The following is a 26958-nucleotide window of genomic DNA, read 5'->3' as shown; positions in this document are numbered from 1 at the left end:
TAAACTTGAGTAAATTGTACAATCTGTGTTTGAATCCAGATCATGGCGGCGGGAATGGTATGAGCAATTGTGTTTTAGTCAGTTCTGTGTTTTAAGTTCTAAGCTTATGGGATGATTGTCAGAATTTGATGATCTGTCAGTCTGTATTCATTTCTATCTTTGACTTTACTTTTCATCCTCATTTTAAGAGATTTCGTTTCAATCTGCTTTGTTTAGGTTATTGGAGATGTCAATAGTCCCTTTACCCCCAGCGTATTGCTTGGTTCAGCCTAGGCAAGGCCTTTGGAATTCCTTGAAAATGATAGTTTTGTTATTAATTTATCATATTTCTAATAAGAACTGGTCCAGACGATGATCTTAGGCTATTTTCTATTATTATATAAATGTATATATTTAAATTATTTTTTATTTAATTCACTTTCTCCTTTAGCTTGTTTATCAAATTAATCATATGCTGGCACTTGACACTTCATATATGTTTTTAAACTTTACATTTCTTTATAAGTATATTATATCTTACATATCTACTTATAATTTTATCTTATTATAAGTACATTTAAAGTTATTGACTTATTCAATTTGAACATGTATTCTTCAATGAATATTTTAATTTTAAGGTTTATATTAAAATATACTGATCTGCCTACATTTATGTCACTTTACTAATAATCCTTCGTAATAGTGTCACAAAACATGGAATACGTTCTTTTGGGAATTTGTCCTTTGAAGAAAAAAGGACTATTATAGGAGTCATTGTAGTTCCAAATAGGAATATCATGAACTGTTCAAATACTGAATTTTCTGAATCTCTTCTTTTAAATCATAGAGCTTTTCTTGCAAGGTTTTTAAATTAATACCTGCCCTTCTCATTTAATACTCTTATGACCTTGGTCTAACCATGGTCCTATTCTGAAAAAAAAAAAAAAAAGAAGTTCAGTTAAACTATAGATATTATTGACTGCAGTATGAGGGTTTATTTTCTTATTATAATAGTTTAGTTTCTTTTTTTTTTTTAATATTTATTTTTTAATTTTCGGCAGACACAACATCTTTATTTGTATGTGGTGCTGAGGATCGAACCCAGGCCGCACGCATGGCAGGCGAGCACGCTACTGCTTGAGCCACATCCCCAGCCCTAGTTTCTTTTTATTTATAATTCACATTGAAAATACCTAGTCCTCACAATCATTTTTGTGATAGTTTTCTTCCCTGCCTTCCTTCTTGTCATTGTGAAGTAAGGTGCCTTTCTATTTAGGTAGCAGATCTCTCGAAATTTTATAAATCAAAACATCTTTTTTTTTTCACTAAAACAGATTTGATGGCTTTTTAAAGAATTTATTGATATAAAGGAGGGGTTCCTATCTGATGGAGTCATTAATAATTTGATTTAAAAGTTGATGCTGGGGCTGGGATTCTGGCCCAGTGGTAGTGCACCTGCCTAGGATGGGTGAGGCTCTGGGTTCGATCCTCAGCATCACATAAAAACAAGTCAACAACAAATAAATAAAGGTTAAATTAAAAAAAAAAAAAGCTGATGCTGGACTCCAGCACTAAAGTAGATTAATTTGGCTTACTAATCACATGCAAGTGATTGAATTAAAATTTTTTGAACAATATCTAAGGAATGTGGAACCCTGGTTTGTTGCCTTTTCTGGTTTACATATGATTTTATTAAAGATGATTTAATGATCCAGCAGTTTTCATCCTTTCAGAGTAAAATCATCAAGATCAAGTTACCATTGTTTAACTGTATTAAATTTATGAGTTGGAATGACTGCATACAGATTCTAATAGTAACCATGAAAAAATGTTTCATATCACTTAAATTTTTTTTTAGGTCAGTATCTTTCTCCCCAGTTTTAGCCAAATTGAATGTGTGGGCTAAAAACCATTGTTTTTTTTTTTTTTTTTGAAATTGCTCTAATTTTATACTCAGATTTAATTAGTGTACACATTAACCAACAAATAATTTGCATTTATTTTGGAAATATTTTGCTCAAGATTATTTTGAAATCAATACTACTTTCATATTATTTTATGATTATGCTATCAATTTGTATGTTTAGTGATTCCGTATTTCTTGAGTAATTTCTGAGAAGTATTCATTTCAAAGATTTAAATTTTCTACAGGTCTTTTGTATATTATTGAAACACAGAAAGTTCTTGACCTCAGAATTAACTTGAAGGCTTCATACATTATTGTACCACAAGATGGAATTTTTACTCCTACATCTAATCTACTACTTTTGGATCTTGGTCATCTAAAGGTACATAATAATAATATTTAATTCATGATATGGCATTTAGGGTATTATGAATCTTGTTTTTAAGGCCGTTTGATTGGCTTACTGATTTTTAGATTTGTGGTAGATACTAGTATTCGAGAAATCTTCCTTTCTGGTAAAGGAAGTGCAGTGTCATTTAATTAGGTGTTTCCGCCCTCCTTCTAAAAGAAAAATAACCAATTGAACTCTTAGGGACAGGAGTAAACTGAAAAATTATATTTGTAGAATTTGAGTTGTACTTGAAATGTTTATTTCCTTTTCTGTTCAATCTTTACTTGATTAATTAAAGTAAAATAGAGGGAATTCTGGAGATAATCAAATATATCTTTATTCTTTTGAAATTTTTGTGTATAATACTGATATTTTAATTATATATAAATATTGGCATTTTAATTTTATCAAATGATTTAAAATTGAGAGATGGTTATCTATTTACCAAAGTTATTTTCTTTTTCTTCCAATTATGAACTTTTTTCTTCTCAAATAGTAAGTAAAGAACAATTATTTTTGACTTTTTTTTTTAGAGAGAGAGAGACAGAGAGACAGAGAATTTTAATATTTATTTTTTAGTTATCGGCGGACACAACATCTTTGTTTGTATGTGGTGCTGAGGATCGAACCCGGCCGCACGCATGCTAGGCGAGCGCGCTACCGCTTGAGCCACATCCCCAGCCCCTATTTTTGACTTTTGAGATCTGTGCTGTGCTACCTATTAGATACATTTGATTAAGTTAAAATTAAACAAAAATTCAGTTCCTTAGTGACATATTGGTCATATTTAAGAGTTTTGAAGTCAGAAGTGGCCAGTGGCTGTTGTGTTGAACAACATAAAAGTTCTATTAAACAGCCCTGCTCTAAATCATTAAGGATAGAGAAATACCAGTAACAATTTAAAGGTCTAAGAGAGATGAAAAATGTTAGAATTGATTTCTTTTGGCTACCTAACAAGTATGTGCCTTTCCTTAATATTGGCGGTTTCTTTTATTGATTGATTATACTCTGCACTGGGAACATATGTAGACATTCACTGGCTTTATATTTATTTATTTATTTATTTTTCTGGCTTTATATTTATAATAAGCCTATATAGCTAATTATTCACATTTGAATTTGGTTATTGAATTGTTTCAAGGGCAATATGGTACAGTGGGAAGAGCATAAGGTCAGGAGTTAAGTATATAGTTTTGTGACATTTGGTAATTCACTTAACCTGTTACCCAAAATTCATTACATTTCAAAGTTAATAATTTTTGACTGTTTATTTCACATGAGATATACAAAATAGAAGAAAAACTGTTTATATGTGTGTGTTTATGTTTAAATATGTACACACACAGATATCTATCTATATCTATTTATTTATTCATCAGTGAGTGAAAGAATAAGATCTTTGAGTGATTCCTGGAATGTTAAGTGAAAAGAATCCCTTGTCAAGAAAAGGGAGAATACAGTATAACATCTTTGGAGTCACATAAATGGCAAAGTTGGGTCTTAAATTTCACCATCCTAATATTAAATCCTAGACTCTAATTGCTATAAAACTATCTAAATATCTGTCTTTGTACAATGGAAACGTTTTATAAGCTAAATTTATCTCTGGGTTGATCTGGCTCTCAGTGAGGAGTCTTATCAGATTTTAAGTATTTGTAGATGTATTATTTCTAGTACTGTCTTGGTTTTCCTCTTTTAATATAAGTAATGGGAAATATAACTTAACATGTAAAAATTTACCTTATGTCCTGTCCTTCTCATTATATATCTTACGAATAATGACTTTTCTAATAGCATTACAATATGTGTCTGCATGTGAGTTTCTTTTCCTATTAAATTTTTACATTATAGGTCTGAAAGATAAAAACTTTATACTTATATTTTGAAATATTTTGCATACTCTAAACTTTTAAAATTAACTTCAAGGTGGCAAGTAAAATTCGTTCGGAATTACCAGATGTGAAACAAGGTGGGCCCAACCTTGAAGAAATCATGCAAAGAGCTTATGATTCCTTTGATATTAACCTTACAAGCATACAACTACTTTATAGTAGAGTAGGTAAGTATAAAATGTATTATTGATTGATTTTGCTGAAAGTAATTTAATTAGGTTTTTAGATACTTTGTCTAAAGACATTCTTCATAATTTTTGAATTAGAAGTAATAGTATATATTGTCTAAAGGTGTTCAGGGCAGCCTCCAGCAACAAATGTCATTAGTGCCAAGATTGAGAAATCCTGATCCATATCAGAATTTCTAACCTTGGACCAAAGATTGGCACATATTGCTAATGATATGTGTACATATTTTTTATGTACACATATTTACTTTTTAAATTTTAAATTTATTTTTCTTGCGGTATTGGGGATTGAGCCCAGAGTTTTGCAAATGGTAGTCTAGAACTCTACCACTGAGACTCACTCTTAACCCTGTTGATGATATTTGTGTTCACAGTTGGATAACCAGAAGAGGCAAAGAGGTTTCTCAAAGCTAGAGGCAACTAATCTAGAGTCTCTGATAGCCTAGACTATAGATAGCCAAACAAAGCCTGAGGAGGTTCACTCTCCTGGGCATCTGTATCCCAATCATTGTGGTATACAGTCATGCATCAGTGGTCAAGTTCATTTTTTAGATGAAGACAACTAGAAGTTTATTTGACAACAAAGTCAAAAGTCTATAAATGCTTTTTCAGAGAATAAATTATGGCATTTGGTATGTTTGAATGGACATTTTGGTCACAGGTTTTTAAAGTCTGTGAGCCATACTTAATATTTAAGATACTAAAATGGTTAAAATTTTAAAAATCCATTATTACTGTGAAGATTATTGAAATTCTTTTTGATTAATTGTTCTCAAATAATTGAATCCCTTTTTTTGAACACTTTTTTGGATATGGTGTTAACTTTACAATTAAGTTATTAATTGTCATAGAATCCCTTGAAAAATTCTGAAATATATGCTTCTAAATATCACATTTTTATCTATCTCAATACTGGTGGTAGAATTTTAAAAATTATAATAAAGCCCATTTTACTACTTATCTCCATGAGTGTAACATTTCCTTGGCTGGTTTTTCAAGATAAGAAGTTCATCTGACTTAAAGAGTAATTAGGTGCAAATGAGGTAGTTTGTGTGAAAATGCATTGAGATCACATTCATCTTATTTTTGTGTGTGTGTGTAGGGCTGGGAATTGAATGTTGAATCTTAGGAATGCTAGACAAATATTCCACCTTCAAACTATACCCCTAGCCCTAAATAAAATTTTAAAGTTATTTCTTTCTGATTATAAATGTCTACTTTAGAAAATCTGGATGATTCAGAAAACAAAAAGAACCATCCTTTGTCTTATTGCTTAGACATGAGCTCTGTTGGTACTTTTAGTGTTTTCTTTTTAAATATTTATTCTTAAGCTTTAGGTGGATACAATATATTTAGTTTACATTTATGTGGTGCTGAGGATTGAACCAGGTACCTTGTGCATGCTAGGCGAGCACTCTACCACTGAGCCAAAACTCTAGCCCCTCTTTTAGTGTTTTTTACAACATATGTGTCCACGAATGTATTGGATATGCTGTGTAATGTTAATGTGTGTAGGTATTTGTGATTTTTAAGGCAGCTTTATATAGTTTTTAAAATCCAAATAATTCTTTTACTTTACCAATAATTTTTGGTCACTGGAATTTATGATTTTTATTGGCTGTGTTGTGTTCTAAGGCTATTCTGTAAGTTATTTAATTGTTCCCTTACTGAAAATTAAGGCTGTAACACTGCAGTGAGCATAGCTTGAGGGTCATGTTTGTAGACCTGGGTATGAATTTCAGATTTATTATTAGCCCCTTGACTTTAGGAAATTTTGTAAGCTCTGAGCCTGAGTTTTATAAAATGGGATAATTTTAAACTGTGAGGAGAATTAAAGTTTATATGTTACCTACAACAATGCTAGTTATAAATCTTGAGTAAATGGTAACAGTTATTAGTTACTATTAAATAAATTTACTGTCTTTTCCATTATGGCCTTACACCCATGTAATTCTGGGGGTACAATATCTGGCTTTATGGTGATTGTCAATGAATATATAGTAGATTTGCTTTAAACTTCTGCTTTTTAAAAAGAATAAGTATTTTTTTTCTAGTAGAACCTAAAAGAGAGTCTTGTGAAGAAAAAAAAGAAAGCAAAAAAGTGATAAAAGGGAAAAGAATTTGCCTGTTGATTGTGTGTACCTCAGAATGGTATGGGATATTTTCTCATGCAGTGTGTGAATATAAGATATTGGATTTGCTTTTGTAATGTTAATGTATGGAGGTATTTGTGATTTTTTAGGAATTTAATTATTCCCTTATTGAAAATTAAAGCTTGTAACATTGTAGTGAGCATAGCTAGAGGGTCATGTTTGTAGAATTGGATATGAATTTCAGATTTATTACTAGCCAATTGACTTTAGAAAATTTATAAGTTCTGTGCCTCAGCTTTATAAAATGGGATAATTGTAAACCATGGGGAGAATTAAAGTTTATATATTACCTATGGTAATTTTAGGTTTACTATGTTATTCAAATTATTTGAGGATTAAATATGAACTGTATTCTGTAATTAGGTGATAATTGGAAAGAAGCACGAAAACTCAATGTATCTACACAGCATATTTTGGTGCCCATGCACTTCAATGTGGAACTCTCTAAGGCCATGGTTTTCATGGATATAAAGATGCCCAAGTATGTATGAACTGTTTTATGCACTGTGGAATTTCTCAGTGTTTCTTTAGTTAAGGAAATACCATTTTTATTGATTCTTTTGTGTGTGTGTGATAAAATAAATGGTTAAACTATTTTTAAGTGGATAGCTTACTTTTGTTGGTAAGCCTTAAGTTCCTTCATATGATTGTACCACCATTACCTACCATCTATCTCTAGAACTTTATCATTTTCCAGACTGAAAGTAAGTACCCATTAAATAATAATGCCCCATTCTGCTCTTTCCTGACCTCAGTACCTGACAACTGACATTCTATTTTGTCTTATGAATTTGGCTATAAGTGAAGTCATCAAATATTTTACCTTTTTTATCTGGATTATTTAAGTTAGTATAAAGGGTTCAAATTTCATTCATGAAGTGTATGGCCAATAGAGTTGTAGTCCTCTACTTTTTTATTGATCTGGCTTATTGTCTGATTGTTCTGTCCATTATTGAAAATGGGATTTTGAAGTCTCCTAATATTATTAGAGAGCTGTCTATTTCTCCCTGTTAATTCTATCAATGTTTGATTATATATTTTTGAGCTCTGATGACTGGTATATATATTTTATAATTGTTATATCTTTTTGTTGACATGGCTCCCAAATTTCATTATATAAATGTCCCTGTTTGTCCTTTGTTTGACTTGTAATCTGTTTTGATTTATTACAACTAATCTTTTTTTCATTGGATGATTATTTGTATGGAATGTCTTTTGCATTCTTTCACTTTTGACCTGTTTTTTCTGGACCTAGAGTCTCTTATACATAGCATACAGATGGCTCTTATTGTTTTATTCATTCTGTCAACTTTATATCTTTTGGGAAGTTGAGAAAATTTATATGTAAAGTAAATACTGATAGGGGATCATTTACTTTTGTTGGTAAGCCCTTTGTTATATCTTATAGCTTGTTTTCTTTCTCATTTCCTGTATTATTGCCTTTATGTTTAGTTGATATTTGTTGTGAAATGTTTTAATCCCACCTCATTTCTAATTTTTGTATGTTTTATAGATACTTTCTTTGAGGTTACCATGGAGATGGCATATAATATCCTAAAGTTATTACAATCTGTCTAAAATTTATACCAATTTAATTTCAGTTGTATGAAAAAAAAAAGTTTCCACTTCCATCCCCTTCAGTTTGTTATTGATGGCACAATTTAAAATGTTATGTACTCTGTACCCATTAGCATAGATTTATAGTTATTTTTATGCAATTGTCTTTTAAATCCTATAGAATATTATAAAATTCGAATTATAAACTAAAATTATAATAATATTTATGTTTGTTCATGTATTCATCTTTACTGTGATCTTTATAATTTATTGTTAACTGAAGCTTGAGCCCAAGACTCAAAGTAGAAAAGTCTGTTGAACTAGACCAGATCATTTAGCTAGTTTTTTTCTTAAATAGTTTTATATTATAATAGGCTATTTCATCTCTTCTTCATATCAGCATCATTTTTCTTTTTTTGCATGTATTCCTCCTTGGCCAGAACTATTTTAAAATTTTATCAAAGACTCATCTAACAACCTACTAAACAGTTTCAGAATAATTGTTACTAGTAAGTTAGCAAAAGAATGCTCAAATGTTTGTGCTTTATTAAGTATAGGAAGAATACAGGGGATTCGGGTTATCCTGATCTTTTCCATATGGTATGTGGTGCGGACCTTGTTTTTACTTAAAAGGGGAGACCTAAGAGACTCATCCCCTCCTCTCACCATTTTTTCCTACTTCTTTCTTTTTTTTTGCTTACTTTTAGTCCTCTTTTGGGATTCGAGATACCATCTACTCCAAGAAGCATTCTCTGACCATTCTCAAACTTTTTTTTTTTTTGACTTTTAACTTACAGTGCCTCTTTTTGTTAGTAGACATTGTCCAGAGTCCTAAATCTTGTTCTTCTAGGCTTCCTTCTCTTATATAAATCAAAGTGTGTTTTAACTTGAGGTACAGGAATACCTGGAATTTTGGTTAAGTGAGAGAAGGAAAGACAGCCATTCCATATGTTCTCTTGCTTTTCATATTTCAGCTTTAGGTATGATTTGATTTTAGAGGTAAGGCTTAAATTCTTTCATTACTTCCCAGATGTCCCCCTGTCTATTTATTTGTAAAAATTTTCAGTCTGTGATAAAGAGAAAATATGTATATAATTTCCTTTTGTCAGCGTAAGAATTTAAATTGATTTTTTTCCAGAATAATTTACTTTTCTTTTTTTCTTGGTAAATCCTGGATATTATAGGGTACCAGAAAAAAAAGGAGGAGATTGAAGGAAGAAAAGGGAAACTTATCTTGCTTTGGACTTGCTCTGTCAGTATATGATTAAGAGAGAATATATCCTTGATATAGGGAATGGATTAACATAATAGGATTAAAAATAGCTGATTAAAATATCAAACATAATCACAGTCCCAAAATACCAATGATTTAAAAAGGTGAAATGTGAGAAGTTATTTGGGTTTTATTTGTAAGCTCTTGAGTAACATTGAATGATATGATTATTATGTAAAATCCTGACACTCTACAAGTGTCAGCAACCTTTCTTTGAAGTTTGAACTAGATAAATTTTAAGGTACGTAAAAGGAACCCTGTTATTTGGTAGGTAGAACTTTGGCACCTAGCATTGAACCCAGTGCCTCACACGTGAGAGACAAGGGCTCTACCACTGAGCTGCTGCCCCAGTCCTATAAATTTATTTTCTTGTGGTGCTGAGGCTTGAACCTAGTGCCTCACAGGTGCTAGGCAAGCATTGCATCATTGAGTCATAACCTCAGCCTCACATCTAGCATCTTGAGATTGTACAAATTGAATATTTTAAGAAAGCAAAGACTTTAGATGCATCAGTTGGACTGATCCATAATATGTAACTAAGTTTTACTAGGATGAATGGAATTGATTTTATATATATATATGCTACTGAAGTCAAAGAAATCTTTTACATTTTTGAAGAAACTCAAGATATATATTTCAGAAAGAAACTTTAGCAGTCACTATGCATAATTCACAAAGGTAAGTTTTAGAGAAAAATACAGGGATCAAAATTGTGCATGAAAACTTTCCCTTGAGGTCTGTCTCTTTTTAAATTCTATGTCTTGTATCTGTAAGCAAAGTACACTGCCTAGGCCATTAAAAGCCTAATAAGATTCTCAACTCTGGTTTTGAGTCGTGGTTTTAGATATCTGATCTCATTGATGTGTTATTTGAACTTGCTGTAGTTTCTTCATAGGAACCATATGGGAACTTACAATCAATAGGGAATAAAAATAGTTTATATACCTCATAAATTGAGGCCTACTTATGATAATACATACAAAACACTTCCTTAAATATCTGTCACATAATAAACATGTGATAAATAGAAATTGCCATCTATACTTCCTAAATAGTAGAGAGGAAATAAATAGTAGAGAGGAAAACATTATTTCATTTATTTCCTCTCTACTATTTACTTAATAAATTTTTATTTACTAAGTAAATAGTACATTTTTATTTACTTAGTAAATAGTAGAGAGGAAATAAGTGAAATAATGTTAGGAAATAAGTTATCCCATCTAATGAGATCAGTTAATAAGCTAAGACAGAAATTAGTGATTTGTAGTGCTTAAAATCACATTTCATTATATTTGTATAATTTGAGGAATATATTCTTCTTTTTAATTAGTGTACTTAAATCAGAATGAAAGATCCTCTATAATCATTGTTATCTTTTTAAAACAGATTCAAGGTTTCTGGAGAGTTACCTCTTGTTTCTTTACGAATCTCTGATAAAAAACTGCAAGGGATTATGGAATTGGTGGAAAGCATTCCAAAACCTATATTTACAACTGATGTATCTGCCCCTGTCAAATCAATTCAGGTAATGTTTTCAGAATTAACAAAAGATTGAATGAAAAAGAAAGCTCACTAATAGTATTTGAAACTACTATAGGAATTTCAGATAAACTATTTACATTTCATTTGGAAAATAGACATTTTAAAATGTTGATGAAATGGTAAAAAGTACAAATAGTTAAGGAAGTTATAAAATCTATTTGTCCTCACTTTGGTAGCCTCCAATCCTTCTCCCTAATGGTAATACTATTAATCCCTGTTTGTCTAGTTTTTCAGAAAGTGTTCATGGCATATCCTAGTGTGCAAACACATACAAACACACGTTTGTGTAATCTTATATTCATACAATTTAAATAAATGTGATCATTATTCTTATTGTTACCGTTATTATTATATATTTTACATACCTTAAGAGATATTTTCATGTTAGCACCTTTTTCATGGTCATATAATATTGAATTATATAGATATGCCATCTTTTACGTAATATGTTCAGTTTTGGTGGATATTCATTTGTATTGTTATGTGTATTTACAATTTTGGAAAGTGCTGCCTTGAACTTTCTTATATATATATTTGGTTATACTTTTATCCATAGGATGAATTCCTACAAGTGGGATTTTTTAGTAAAATAGTGTGTGAATTTTAAATTTTGATGAATTTTGCCAAATTTCCTTTCTAAATTGACTTTTAATTTATGATACTGCTAACAGTGAATGATGAATGTCTTTTTCTTTGCTTGCATTAATCTTGAATATCAGCAATCATTAACATTTTTTTTCTAAGTGAAAAAGTGTTCTTTTGTTTTGATTTTCATTTCCTTATTAGTAAGATAGAACATATTTCCTAAGTTTAACTGACTTTGAATTTCTTTCTGGAAACACTGACTCATGTTTTGTGTACATTTTTTATTAGACTGTAGTTTGTCACTCAAAATTACTTTTCCATTTTGTTGTTTGTTTTTTGTGACACAGATACATTTTTTAAACCATATAAAACATATCTGTTTTTCCCTGTATATACTTCTGTCAATGCAGTGCTAGGGATTGAACCCAGGGCCTTGTGCATGCTGAGCCACATCCCCAGTCCTCCTTTTTTAAAAAAAATATAGTCAAAATTAGTAGGTTTTTATTTCCCTTTATGATTTCTGGGTTTCGTATTACATATGTTTTCTCATTCCAAGGTAATTTTAGGAAGAAAATATCCAATCATATTTTTCCTTGATAATTTCTTCAGAGGGCGTATGTTTGGACAAGTGGGGCTATCTCCTTCGGAATATCAGTGAGTGAGGCTGCTGTAACCAGGACCCATGGGACAAGGCTGTGTTTAGGCTTTCCTTATTAAATATGATAAAATAAGGTTTTTCTTTTAGTCATTCTTTTACTAGATTGAGAAATTATTCTTCCTAGTTGGTTGAACATTTATTTGGATAGATATTGCAATGACTTTTCTTTATCTGTTGAGATGATCATATAGTTTGCTTCCTTGGTCTGTTAATATAACAAATTATGTTGATTATTAAACTAGATTTGCATTCTCAATATGAATCTGGTCTTTTCATATTTGTAGTATCCATTCTATGTATTTGGCACTTTGTTTGCAAATACAGGTTGAGTGACCTTTATCTGAGATATTTCAAATTTTGAAGCTTTTTGGATTTTGGAATATTCTCATATAGACTTTCCAATTGAGCATACCTAATCTAGACATTCCAAATTCACAATGCTCCAAAATCTGAAACTTTGAGCATCTTGTCAGACTGTAAAGAGTTTTGGATTTCAGACCATTTTCAGATTTAGGATTTTCAGAATAGGGATTTTCAACTGTATGTATTAATCTCTTATCCCATATGCTTGGGACCATGAATATTTTGAATTTCAGATTTTTTAATTTATTTTGGAATATCTTCATGGACATAATAAGATATCTTTGTGACAGCACCCAAGTCTGAACATTTTTGTTTTACACACACAGGTTAAAGGTAATTTAGTACCATATTTTTAGTGTGCCTTTGATTTGACTGTGTCACATCATATGAGGTCAGCTGTGGAATTTTCCAGTAGTGGTATCATATCTTCAGTAAAAAAATTTTAGATTTTGAAGCATTTTAGATTTCAGATTAGGAATGTTCAACCTGTAGTAGAGGATTTTTATAATTATGTTCACAAGGAATATTGATTTATACTTTTTATTTGTAACACCTCATATAATGTCAGAGTAATGCTATTCTCATAAAAAGGGATAGGAAATGTTTCTTCCTCCTGTTTTTTTTAGGGGAGAGTTTGTGTAGAATTTGCCAGTGAAGGCATCTATCTGTGCATGAACTTTCTTTCTTGCAACATTTTAAAAACTGTCTATTTACTTAATACAGAACTGTTTATGACATCAGTTTTTTTCTGGTATGAACTTGAGAAGATTTTTATCCAGGAAGATACTTGTCCATTTCATCCAAGTTGTTGAATATATGAACATAATATTGTTCCTAACATTGTTTTTTCTCTTTTTAATGATTTTTCTATCTGAAGTGTTAGCTCATTTTTCATTATCTTGGAATTTATAGTTTCTTTTTGTTTTCTATCAATTCAATAAGTGGTTTGTTAGTTTTGTTTAATCTTTTTAAAGGCCCAGCTTTGGTTCTTTGTTTTATTATTTTAAATTTCATTGATTTCTGATCTTTTATGATAAAAACCCATTCTTAGATTTTGGGCTTACTTACAAAACAGATAACTGCATGGATTTGTTTTTTTGGCTGTAGATTCCTGACCTCTCCACTCTAATGTGATGTATCTTGGAGAATATTTCATTTGTACTTGAGAAGAAAGTGTATTACTGTTGTTGCTGGTTGAAGATTTTTGTAATGATAGTACAATTTAAATGGATAGTATTTAGGCCTGTGTATTGATTAGAAATCATCATTTACTGCAGAAGAATATTGAATTTGTAATTGTAGATTTGTCTATTATTCATTTCTGTAGGTTTTACTTAGTGTATTTTGAAGTCATTTTGTGGGGTACATATAAGTTTGGGATTGATTTTCTAACTTGATATGCCTCTCATGTCCTAGTGATATTCCTAGATTGATTTCTTCTTTTTAGTTATTATTCAAGTTTTCTTTCCTTTGCTTTAAAAAAGGAAAGGAAGTAAAATTCCTTTTATTACTTGACTTTTTGCAGTTGAAAAGAAATTAACACCAAGTCATCTGTGCATGAATTTTCTTTCTTGCAGTATTTGAAGTTAACATTATTCAACCATATAAAGGAATGAGGTATTGATAAACACTCTAAGACAGATAAAACTTCAAAAGTTTATGTTTGCTGAAGAGCGATGTTATATTTCAACATAACATTAAATTTACAATTTTAAAGTGTTAAATTTAGTGACATTTCATATACTCATATATTGCACAATATGTTCCAAAACAGTCTCATCATCCCAAAAGAAGATCCAGTTATTCCCTATTCACTCCCCCACAAATCAGTGAGCTCATACCATATGTGGACTTTATGTTTGACTTTTTTCACTTAGCATAATCTCTCTGAAATTTATCTTATCTTATAGTGTTTATCAATCCTTTATTGCTTTAAATGGTTGAATAAAGGTAGAGTTCGGTTGTTTACCAATTCATCATCCATTAATGGATATTTGGGTTAACTTATACTTTTTGACAATTGTATATAGTGCTGCTGTGAACTTTTGATTCCCTATTTTGAGGGTGTGTGTGTGTATATATATATACACATACACATATATATAATACATAAAATGACATATATATATATATATTATATATATATATATATATATATATATATATATATATGACTGAAATTGCTGGGTGATATTTTTAAAAATTAATTTATCTACTTGTTCTAATTAATTATACATGACAGCAGAATGCATTTCGATTCAGAATATACAAATGGAGCACAATTTTTCATTTCTCTGGTTGTAGACAAAGTAGAGTCACACCATTTGTATTATCATACATTACCTAGGATAATGATATCCATCTTTTCTACCCCCGTGCCTCTTCTTACCCTCCCTCCCCTTTTCCCAATCCAAGGTTCCTCCATTCCTCCCATGCTCCCCCACCCTCCACCCCCATTATGGATCAGCATCTACTTATCAAGAAAACATTCAGCCTTTGGTTTTTTGGGATTGGCTTATTTCACTTAGCTTAATATTCTCCAGCTCCATCCATTTACTTGCAAATGCCTTGATTTTATTATCTTTTAATGCTGAGTGATATTCCATTGTGTATATATACCACAGTTTCTTTATCCATTCATTTATTGAAGGATATCTAGGTTGGTTCCACAATTTAGCTATTATGAATTGTGCTGCTATAAATATTGATGTGGCTGTGTCACTTGTATTATTCTGTTTTTAAGTCCTTTGGGTATAAACCGAGGAGTGAGTGGGATATCTGGGTCAAATGATAGTTCCATTTCATGTTTTCTGAGGAATATCCATACTGCTTTTCAGATTGGTTGCACCAGTTTGCAGTCTCACTGGCAATGTAAGAGTGTGCCTTTTCCCCCACATCTTTGCCAACACTACTTGTTTCTCATATTCTTAAAAACTGGCTGGGTCATATTTTTACTTGTGTTCTTTTACAACAAGGCGAGGCTACCTGCATGGTGCTCCACAAATTTTTCCAAGTTAAATTTGTAGGAAAATATGTTGTATTCAAAGCCACATTTGCAAGAATGTAGAAGAAACTTTGTTTCAAAAATTTCATCTTTGAGAGGCTCTGGGGTGAGGAAAGCTTGTAAAAGAAAAGAGACAGCAAAATGGGACAAAAGGCTGGAAATACACATATGCATATTTAATTGACCTGAGCTTAGAGGGGCTGGGGCAGGGGGCAGTCTTCATTCTTAGCTTCCTTGGCAACTCTCAGGCTGAGGTGGGCAGCCCTTCACCCTTTACTCTCAGCATGAAGAAGTTTTCCTTAAGTTTAAAGGAGCCCTCCAGTATCAGTCTGTTTTAGTATGATAATCTGTGTCAAAATTTTGGAGAAGTCACAAAGTTGCTTTCTTATAGCAGCTGTACATTTTTGTATTCCTTCAGTTATTCCAACAGCTTTACACTTTCACATATTCTCAGGTATTCCAGCAATATTCTGGGGTTCCAGTTTTCTTAACATCCTCACCAACAATTGTTTTCTGTTTTTTTTTTTTTTAATTACTTAATTAATTGGGGCTCTGAATTGCATTCTACTAATTACTAATAATGTTGAGATTCTTTTTGTTTCTTAGCTACTAATTTCTTTTATATTTAGGGGAAGTATTTATTCAATCTTTTATTTTTGAATTGGGATGTTTTTGTTGTTGGCTTCTTTGTAGATGAATAATGGACTCTTGTCAGTTATGTGACTTGCTAACATTTTCACCATTTTATAAGTTTTCCTATTTGCTGAACAAAAGAAAAATTTTTCTTTTGTTGTTTGTGCATATGGTGTCATCGATGAGAATGCACTGTCAAATCCAAAATTATGAAGATCTGTCTTCAAAGAATTTTATGCATTTAACTTTTACGTTGTTGATCCATTCTGAGTTAATATTTGTATGTGGTGGGAAGTAGGATTCCAACTTCATGCATTTCGTGAGGAAATCCAGTTGTCTTGGGGCCATTATTTGAAGAAACTCTTCTTCTTTGAATAGACTTGGCATCGTTGATAAAGATCAATGTACCATGCTTTTATATATTTATTTTTGGGTTTGAGGGTATTAGTTTCATGGTTGCCTAGCATATGTGCTGTGATCCTAGATTTAATCCCTAGCATAGGGAGGGATAAAGATTTATTTTTGGACAATAAGTTCTGTTTCATTGTTCAGTTTGGTATCTTTAATGTCAGCACCTCATCATTTTGATTACTGTAGCTTTAAGTTTTTTTTTTTTTCTTTTGACATGGTGGTGGACATTGAATCTTGAACTTTCTACATGCTTTACCACTGAGATATATCCTAAGCACGTACTGTACCACCAAACTATGTCCTCAGACCTGTAATAAGTTTAATATTGGTATTTGTAAGTCATTCAGTTTTGTTCTTTATAAAAGTTTTTTTTTTTTTTTCGTTATTTAGGTCTCTTGCAATTTTATGATTTTGAGGACTTTTTTTTTAATTTCTGTGATAAAATGACATTACAATTATGAAAAAGGTTGTATTGAATCTGAAAATCACTGTGAATAATGCTGCTATGTTAAAATATTAAGACTTCCAATCCATGAATGCAGAATGCCTCGCCATTTTACTCAAATCTTTGCTTTCTTTGAGCAATATATTGTTTTGTTTTTATTTACAAGTTTTTCACTTCCTTGGTTATGTTCCTAGATATTTTACTCTTTTGCTGTTGTAAATGGAATCATTTTTTTTAATTTCCATTTTGAGTTGTGATGTATCTCAACACAACTGATTTTGTACGTGAATCTCATACCCTTTGGAAAAAAACTTTCAACTTGGTTGAGATCTTTCTTTCTAGTAGTTAGTGTGTAATTCTGTGGGGTTTTTGATGTGTAGAATCATAGCCTCTGCAAATAGTAGTAGTTTTACTTCTACCCTGTAAGTTTGAATTGCCTTTATTCTTTTTTTTTTTGGATAATTGCTTTGTCTAAAACTCCAGAACAGAGCTGGGATTGTGGCTCAGCGGTAGAAGCTCGCCTAGCATGGGCGAGATCCCGGTTCAATTCTTAGCACCACATAAAAATAAAGGCATAGTGTTGTGTCCATCTACACCTAAAAAATAAATATTAAAAAAAATAAAACTCCAGAACAGTATTGAATAGCAATTAGGAAAGGGAGCATCCTTATCTTTTGTCTCAACTTAGGAGCAAAGCTTTGTCTTTTATCAGAGTATCATGTTACCTGTGATGTCTTCACAAATGCCTTTTATCATGTTGAGGAAATTCTCTTCTACTCCTACTTTTCTGGGTGTACTTTTAACCATAAAGTATAATGAATTTCTAAAATTCTTATTTTCTTTCAGTTAAGGTAATCATGTTTTTTTTTTTCTTCTATTAATGTGTTATTTTAAAATAATTCCTTTGTTATATTGAATCATTTGCTTTCCTAGGGTAAATTCCTCAGTAATGTTATATAGTCTTTATAACAGGCAGTTGGATTCAATTACTTGTATTTTTGTGAAGATTTTATATCTTTATTTATAAGGTATAGTGTATTTATTTTATATCTGGCTTTGTTGTTAGGCCTTGTAGAATAAGTTAGGATCACTGAAGAGTTTGAGGAGGAAGCTTTTAATTCTTCATTAGGAATTTCTACATTTCATCCAGAGTTTAGTTTTTTATAGTATACTTTTTGCAATTATTTTATTTTGGGAAATCTGGTAGCAATGACATGAATTTTATTTCAAGTATTTACATGTTTTCATTTTTCATAGCATTTTCTTGATTTATTTAAAAAACCCAAAACTTCATTTTGTTGATCATTATTTTTCTGTTCAGTATTTCTTTTATCCTTTATTACTGTTTCCTTTCCCTTATTAGCTTTTTAATGTTCTAGCTCTTTGAGGATTTGGACAAAGGTACTGATGAGGGAGGTCTTTTATCTGGTGTTTATTTGGAGGGGGCGAGTGCCAGGGATTGAATTCATGGCACTTGAACCCTGAGCCACATCTCCAGCCCTATTTTTGTATTAGATCTTTGTATTAGTCTCACTGAGTTGCTTAGCACCTCACTCTTGCTGAAACTGGCTTTGAACCTGTGATCCTCCTGCGTCAGCCTCCCGAGCTGCTGGGATTGCTGGCGTGTACTACCATACCTGGTATATCTGTATTAATATATACATTTATAGCAATTAATTTCCTGCTGATCATTGTTTTCACTACATCCCATAAGTTCTCATAAGTTATTTTTCTATCATCTCAAAATACTTTAAATTCCTTTTTTTCCCCAGTTTAGCAGTTTCTTTCTTTTATTAATTTTTTTCACACTAACACTTTTTATTTGTCAAGACTCAAGCTGAAAACAATTTCAGAAAATCATGTTTCCACTTTTTTCTTTATTTGTTCTTTTTAGTTATACATGACATTACAATGTAGTTTGACTTATATATAAATGGAATATGATTTCCTATTATTGTGCTTATACATGATATAGAGACACACTTGTTGTGGATTCATATATGAACATAGGAAAGTTATGTCCATTTCATTCTACTTTCTTTCCATTCCCTCGTGTCTAATCCAGTGAACCCCCCGCTCCTTCCTCTCCCTCGCTTATTGTGAGTCAGTATCACCATATCAGAGAGAACATTTGGCCTTTGGTTTGGGGGAATTGCCTTATTTTGCATTATAGTTTCTAGTTCCATCCATTTACCAGCAAATGTGACATAATTTCATTCTTCTTTATGGCTGAAAATATTCCATTGTGAGACACACACACACACACACACACACATACATACGTATGTGTGTGTGCATATATTTTCTTTATCCATACATCTGTTGAAGGGCACCTAGGTTGGTTCCATAGCTTAACTATTGTGAATTGAGTTGCTATAAAAAATGATGTGGCAACACAAGTATAGTATGCTGATTTTAAAACCTTTGGGTATATGCCCAGGAATAGAATAACTGGGTCAAGTGGTGGTTCCATTCCAAGTTTTCTGAGGAAGCTCCGTACTGCTTTCCAGAATGGTTGCACCAGTTTGCAGCTCCACCAGCAATGTATGAGTGTATCTTTTCCCCCACATCCATACCAACATTTAATGTTTCTTATATTCTTGATGATTACCATTCTGACTGGAGTGAATTGAAATCTCAGTGTAGTTTTAATTGATATTTCTCTAACTGCTAGTGATGTTGAGCATTTTTTTCAGGGTGGATTAATAAACAAGACCCAACTATATGTTGTTTGTAAAATTCTCACCTTACAAAGACAGGAATAGACTGGAACAAATGGATGCAATTGATGTACCATGTGAATGGAACCTGAAAACAGGAATAACTACTCGTATATCTTCAAAAGCAGAATTTAATCCAAAATGAATCAGAAGAGACAAAGAAGGTTATATGTTACTGATAAAGGGAACAATCCAAGGGGAAGGTATAGCAATATTAATGTTTATGACCCAAATGTTTATATGCCTAATTGCATAAACAGACACTCCTTGAATTAAGGCCTGAGAAAGATACTAGTACAATACTGGTATACCTGTATTACCAATAGGTAAGTTGTCTGAACATAAGTTGTCTGAATATAAACTCAGTATAGACTCTTTGGACCTGAAAAATATAAATCAAGTGAACTTAACAAATGTCTATAGAATATTTCATCCAATAACAGCTGAGTATACATTCTTCTCAGCAGCTCATGGAACCTTTTCCAAAAGAGACCATAAATTTGACCACAAAGCAATTCTTAGTAAATACAAAAAAAAATCTGATATAATTGCATCTTATCAGATCATAGTGGAATGAAATTAGAAGTCAACACCAAAATACCCTACAGAACTGTATAAACACATGGAGATAAATAATAATACACTTTTGAATGATGAATGGGTGATAGAAGAAATCGGGAGAAACTTAAAAATTCTTAGAATCAAATGAGGTTAGTGATATAACATAGCAGAAAACTTAATGATGCGTTTCCAGGTCTGTGAAAAAGAACAAACTCAATTCCAAAACCAGTGGAAAGAAGAATAATTAAGATCAGAGCCAAAATTTAATGAAATTGAGAATAAAAACAATACAAAGGATCACTGAAATAGTTTCTTCTTTGAAAAGATGAACAAAATTGATAAGCCCTTAGCCTAACTACCAAAAGAAAGAGATGACATAAATTAATTAAATCAGAGATACAAAAGGAGAACTCTCCACAGACATCACATAAATCCAGAGGATCATTAAGGAGTATTTTTGAAAACTTACACATTAGTAAATTGGAAAACTTAGAAGAAATGGATGATACATTTTTAGAAACTTAAGACTTGCCAAGATCAAATTAAGAGTGCATGAAAAACCTAAACAGATCAGTAACTAGCAATGAGATAGAAGCAGAAATAAATTCTTTCCAACAGAGAAAAGCCAAGGACCGGATGGATTTTCAGATGAATTCTATCAGATCTTTAAAGAAGAACTAAGGCCAATGTTCCTCACTTTATTCCATGAAATTAATTTGAATGTAACAATTCCAAATTTATTCTATGAAGCCAGTATGACTCATACCAAAACCAGATAAACACCAAGAAGGCTAACAATAAACTAATATCCCTGGTGAACTTAGATGCAAAAATCCTTAGCAAAGTATTAGTAAATCATGTTCAACAACATATTAAGAAGATTGTACATCATGATCAACTTGCTTTTATCCTAAGGATGTAAGGATTTTTAACATATGCAAATTAATAAATGTAATTCACCACATAAATAGAATTAAGGACAGAATTCACTTAGATCTCTCACTAGATGAAGAGAAAGCCTTCAACAAAATTCAGCACTTGATAAAAACACTTTTACTAGGGATGGAAGGAACCTATCTCAACATCAAAAAGGCTATATACGAAAAACCCAAAGCAACATCTTAATGAATAGTGAAAAACTGAAAGCATTTTCTTTAAATCTGTAATAAGCAAGGATACCTCGTCTTACCACTCCTACTTAATATAGTACTAGAAATTCTACCAAAGAGATTAGGCAGGAGAGGGCAATAAAAGGGATAAAAATGGGAAAGAAGCCAAATTACCACAGTTTGCAGATGATATGATCCTATATTTAGAAGATCCATTGAAAGACTGCTAGAGCTCAAAAATTCAGCGATATTATTAAATCAATTTAGAAAAATCAATAGCTTCACATGCATGTGGTGCACACCTGTAATCCCAGAGGCTCTGGAGGTGGAGGCAAGAGGATTGTGAGCCAAAAGCCAGCCTAAGCAATGTAGCGAGGCCCTAAGTACCTCAGTGAGACCCTGTCTCTGAATAAAATATAAAAAGAGCTGGGGGATTGGAGTTGTAGCTCAGTGGTAGAGTGCTTGCCTAGTTCATGTGAGGTCCTGGGTTCAATCCTCAGCATCACATAAAAAGGTAAATGAACAAAATAAAGGTATTGTGTACATTTACAAGTAAACATCTAAAATGAAAAAAGTTTGGGGTGGGGGGAGCCTGGGGATGTGGCTCAGTGCTTATGTGTCCCTGGGTTCAATCTCTGGTTCCAAAAAGAAAAAGAAAAGATAGTATATGTCTGGAACAGTGGTGATGAGTTGAGCAGTGCTCATTTACAGTTAAAGTCCTTCTTAAAAGAATCATAGTCCATTTAAATATTGGAAGGCAAAGGCTGACTTGTTTGCTATAAATAGTTCAATTCATAATTATTACAATTTTTCATACCATTTTTATAGCAGTGTAATAACTGCAGCAGTTCCAAAATGATACTATGGAAAGAAAACATTTGCAAAAATATGTTATTTTTAAAGTTCATTATTTGTAGGCAAAGATATTAAGAGCATTGTTTTCATTAAAATCAATGACAATGAAAAAAAAAAGGAAAAGAAAAATCAGTAGCTTTCCTGTGTACCAATATTGAGTCTGCTGAGAAAGAAATTAGGAAAATAGTCCAATTCACAAAAACTCCAAAAAATATAAAATATCTAAGAATAAATGTAACCAAAAAACTGCATGGTTGTTGGATAAAACAGATAGTATATTCACACCATTTGTGTTTCCCCAAAACAGGCCAGTGACAGAGAATAAAAGAGACACATTCATTCAGAGTCATCTGCTTCTTTGATAAAGGATGTGAAAACATACATTGGAGAAAAGGTAGCTGGTTATCTATATTTAGAAAACTGAGACTAGAGCACTATCTCACCCTGCACAAAAATCAACTCTAAAGGAATCAAATACCTAGGAATGAGACCAGAGCCATGCAATTCCTAGAAGAAAACATGGGTCAACACTTTAACATATGATAGGCACAGGCAGTGACTTTCTCAGTAGGATCTCAGAAAGTAATGCCAAGAGTTAATAAATGGAATAGCATAAAATAAAAAAGCTTCTGAGCAGCAAAGGAAACAATTAAGAATGTGAAGAGAACACAAGGCCCTGGGTTCAATCCCCAGCACCACAAAGAAAAAAGAAAAAGAAGGAATGTGAAGAAAGAGCCAATACAATGGAAGAAAAGTATTTGCTAGCTCCTCTTCTGTCAGAGAATTAATATCTAGAATACAGAAAGAGCTAAAAAAATTACCATCAAAAACCAAGATAACCCAACTAATAAGTAGGCAAATGAACTAAATGTACACTTCTCAAAAGAAGAAATATAAGGGGATGGGGTTGTGGCCCAGTGGTAGTGCACTCACCTAGCATGGGTGAGGTACTGGGTTCGATCCTTAGCACCACATAAAAATAAATAAATAAACGCATTGTATCCCTCTATGACCAAAACATATTAAGAAGAAGAAGAAGAAATACAAGAGCCAGTAAATATATGGAAAAATATTTATTAATTAGCAATTAGGAAAATGCAAAAACAAAATTACCCTGAGATTTCATCTTGCTTCAGTCAGAGTGGCAGCCATCAAGAATGCAATCAGTAATAAATGCTAAATGGGCCAAGAAACTGAACAGACATGTTAAAAATGATCAATATCTCTAGTAATTAGAGAAATGCAAATCAAAACTACTCTTAAGATATCATCTCACTCTAGTCAAATTGGCAGCTATTAAGAACACAAACAACAATAAGGCACACTCATACATTGCTGGTGGGACTGCAAAATGGTGCAGCCAATATGAAAAGCAGTATAGAGATTCCTTGGAAGACTGGGAATGGAACCACCATTTGACCCAGCTATCCCACTCCTCGGTCTATACCCAAAGGACTTAAAAACAGAATGCTACAGGGACATAGCCACACCAATGTTTATAGCAGCACAATAGCTAAACTGTGGAACCAACTTAGATGCCCTTCAGTAGATGAACAGATAAAGAAAATGTGGCATATATGCACAGTGGAATATTACTCAGCAGTAAAAGAGAATAAAATCATGGCATTTGCAGGTAAATGGATAGAGCTGCAGAATATCATGCTAAGTGAAGTTAGCTAATCCCAAAAAAACCAAATGCTGAATGTTTTCTCTGATATAAGGAGGCTGATTCCTAGTGGCGTTGTGGAGAGGAGCAAGGGAATATTAGATGAACTCTAGATAGGGCAGAAGGGTGGAGGGGAGGAGAGGGGGCATGAGGGTTGGAATGACGGTGGAATGAGATAGTTATCATTATCCTAAGTACATGTATGAAAACACGAATGGTGTGAATATACTTTGTACACAACCAGAGAGATGAAAAATTGTACTCTGTATGTGTAATATGAACTGTAATGCATTCTGCTGTCATATGTAAAGAATTAGAATAAAATTTAAAAAAAAATTATAAATGCTGAAGAGGCTATGGAGAAAAAGGAACACTTACATTGTTGGTGGGTTTGTATACAAGTATTATCCACTATGCAAATCAGTATGGGGGTTCCTCACAAGACTAGAATGGAACCACAGTAAGATCCAACTATACCATTCCTCAGTATTTATCTTAAAGAATTAAAGTTATCATACTATAGGGATACATGCATACTTATAGCAGTACAGTTCACAATAAACAAATTGTGGAACCAGCCCATGTGTTCATCAACAGATGAATGAATAAAGAACATGTGGTATGCATACACAATGGACTTTTTTATTCACCCATAAAGAAGAATAAAAACAAATAATTTGCAGGAAAATGGATGGAACTTCAGAACATTATGTTAAGTGAAATAAATCAAACTTAGAAATTGAAGAGTCCCATGTGAAAGGTAGAGAGGGAAATGGAAAAGAAAGGTCATGGTGGGGTCTTATGAAAATTGAAAGAGCAGTAAAGTAGAGGAAAGGAACCAGAGGAAGGGAACTAGGGGAAGGGAACCATAGGAAGGGAGGAGGTAGAGGAAAGTGGAAATGGGAATGATATTGGCCAAATTATATTGTGATATTTTGTGCGTATACAATATGTAATAATAAAACCCATCATCATGTACAACTATAATGCACCAATTAAAAATATGAAAAAATAAACTCTGTCTCACACAGCTTATAGTTAGATCATATGTTTAATCCATTCTGTCACTCCATGCTTTTGATTTAATAGTTTTGTCCATTGACATTTAAAGTCATTGCTGACAGGACTTCAAAGCTTTTTTTTTTTTTTTTTGGTGCCAGAGATTGAACCCAGGGGTGCTTAACCACTAAGCCACATCCTCAGCCCTAGTTTTGTATTTTATTTAGAGACAGGGTCTCACTGAGTTGCTGAGGGCCTCCTGAGTTGCTGAGGCTGGCTTTGAACTTGCTATTCTCCTGTCTCAAGTCTTCCAAGTCGCTGGGATTACAGGTGTGTACCACCACACCCAGCTTGCTATTTGTTTTCTGTAGGTTTTGTTAGTTTTTTGTTTCTCATGTTCTTTGTTTCTACCTCTTTTGTGTTTATCTGCTCTTTGTAATGAATCATTTTGATTCCTTTCTCATTACCTTTGTGTGTATACTTTTAGATACTTTCTTTATGGTTTCTAGGTGAATTGTATTTCACTTCCAGAGTTTATAATATTATATTTTATATTGATACCAACAACCTCAATATCATACAAAAACACTACATCCTGATACCTATTCCCTAATTATTAATGTGTTGTCACAAATTATATCTTTATGTTTTGGATGTGCAAGAGCATAGGGTCATAATTATTTTTTATTCTTATTTCCCACAAATCTGGGAAATTAAAAGTGCAATTGCTAAGTAAGAGTACAATAATTCTTTATATGTTTGCCTATGCATTTACCTCTACTGGAGATCTTTATTTCTTTTTAAGGTTGAGTACTATCTAGTAGTCTGATGATATAGAATAAGATGAACTCAGTTCCTTTCATACTTTCATTTAACAACACATTTCTGATGTCAGATGTAGGGAATTTCCCTTTGTCCCCCCACCGCCCCCAAGGAAGCAGTATGGCATCAGTGGATACTAGACATCCATCTTCAAATTTATTTCTGTTCTTATATATATTCTGCCTGTGGATAATGTCAGATCACTGCCCAAGAATCTGTCATTCCAGTTCAAATATAAATTGAAAGCCCCAGGTGTGTGTGTGTGTTTGATTTAGTGCATTTTGACATATTCATAAATGCATATAATATAGTTTTCTCCATTTCAATTCCCAGTACTTCCTCTTTCCCTCCGTCCTCCTGGTCCCTTTCCTCTACTCTATTAGGCTTCCTTTATTTATTTATGTATGTATGTTTTTATGGATGCATTATAAGTATATAAAAATTTAAATGCATTATATTATATTCATCATGCACATAGCGTGTTTTGTAAGCTTCATTTTTCATTTCTTCCTCTCCTCCACCCTTTTTCTCCCAGGTCCCCTGCTTCTCTACCGATCTCTTCTATTTTCACAAACTCTTCCATTTTTATTCCTTTTTTCCACTCTAGCTTGTGAAGCAGGAGAGAACACTGGACCCTTCAGTTTGAGTCTGGCTTATTTCTCTTAGCCTGATGTTTGCCAGTTCTTTCCATTTATCAACAAATGTACACATTTTTTTTAAGTTGTAAATATCTTTGTAATGAATCATTTTTATTCTTTCTCATTACCTTTGTGTATATACTTTTTTATACACAATGTATTTATATATTTGTTTGTTTTTATATGGTACTGAGGATCTAACCCAGTGCCTCACTCTGCAAGACAGTCTCTCTTCCACTGAGCCACAGCTCTACCCTGAATGTACACACTTTTGAAGGAAATTATAAGTGCTACTATACTGAACATGACAAATGTTAAGAAAAGCAAAACAGCTTATTGCTGATACGGAAAAGTTTTAGTTGTCAGAGTTGTCAGGATAGAATCTCAAACTATCCACAGTGTTCCTTTAAATCAAAGACTAATCCAGAGCAAGGCCATGACTGTTCTGTTAAGGCTGAGAGGTGAAAAAGCTACAGTAGAAAAGTTTGAAGCTTGCAGAGGTTGATTGATGAAGTGTAAGGAGAGAAACTATCTCCATAACAAAAGTACAAGGTGAGTCAGCAAGTGCTAATATAGATGCTATAGCAAGTTATCCAGAAGATCATGCT

General features: G+C 32.3%; 1 protein-coding gene across 6 annotated transcripts in view; it reads left to right on the top strand.

Annotated features, from left to right (window-relative positions):
- Window positions 1-26958, top strand: part of Vps13a (vacuolar protein sorting 13 homolog A) — a 255843-nt gene that overhangs the window by 64739 nt on the left and 164146 nt on the right. For all 6 annotated transcript variants that reach the window (XM_071600547.1, XM_071600551.1, XM_071600552.1 and 3 more), the window contains 4 exons: window positions 2131-2267; window positions 4203-4335; window positions 6873-6990; window positions 10726-10864. In XM_071600547.1, coding sequence (XP_071456648.1) covers window positions 2131-2267; window positions 4203-4335; window positions 6873-6990; window positions 10726-10864 — 527 coding nt within the window. The remainder of the gene's footprint in view (window positions 1-2130; window positions 2268-4202; window positions 4336-6872; window positions 6991-10725; window positions 10865-26958) is intronic.

The sequence above is a fragment of the Marmota flaviventris genome, chromosome 13 (assembly GCF_047511675.1).
Source record: "Marmota flaviventris isolate mMarFla1 chromosome 13, mMarFla1.hap1, whole genome shotgun sequence".
NCBI lineage: Eukaryota > Metazoa > Chordata > Mammalia > Rodentia > Sciuridae > Marmota > Marmota flaviventris.
This window is presented reverse-complemented; position numbering and strand designations above follow the sequence as displayed.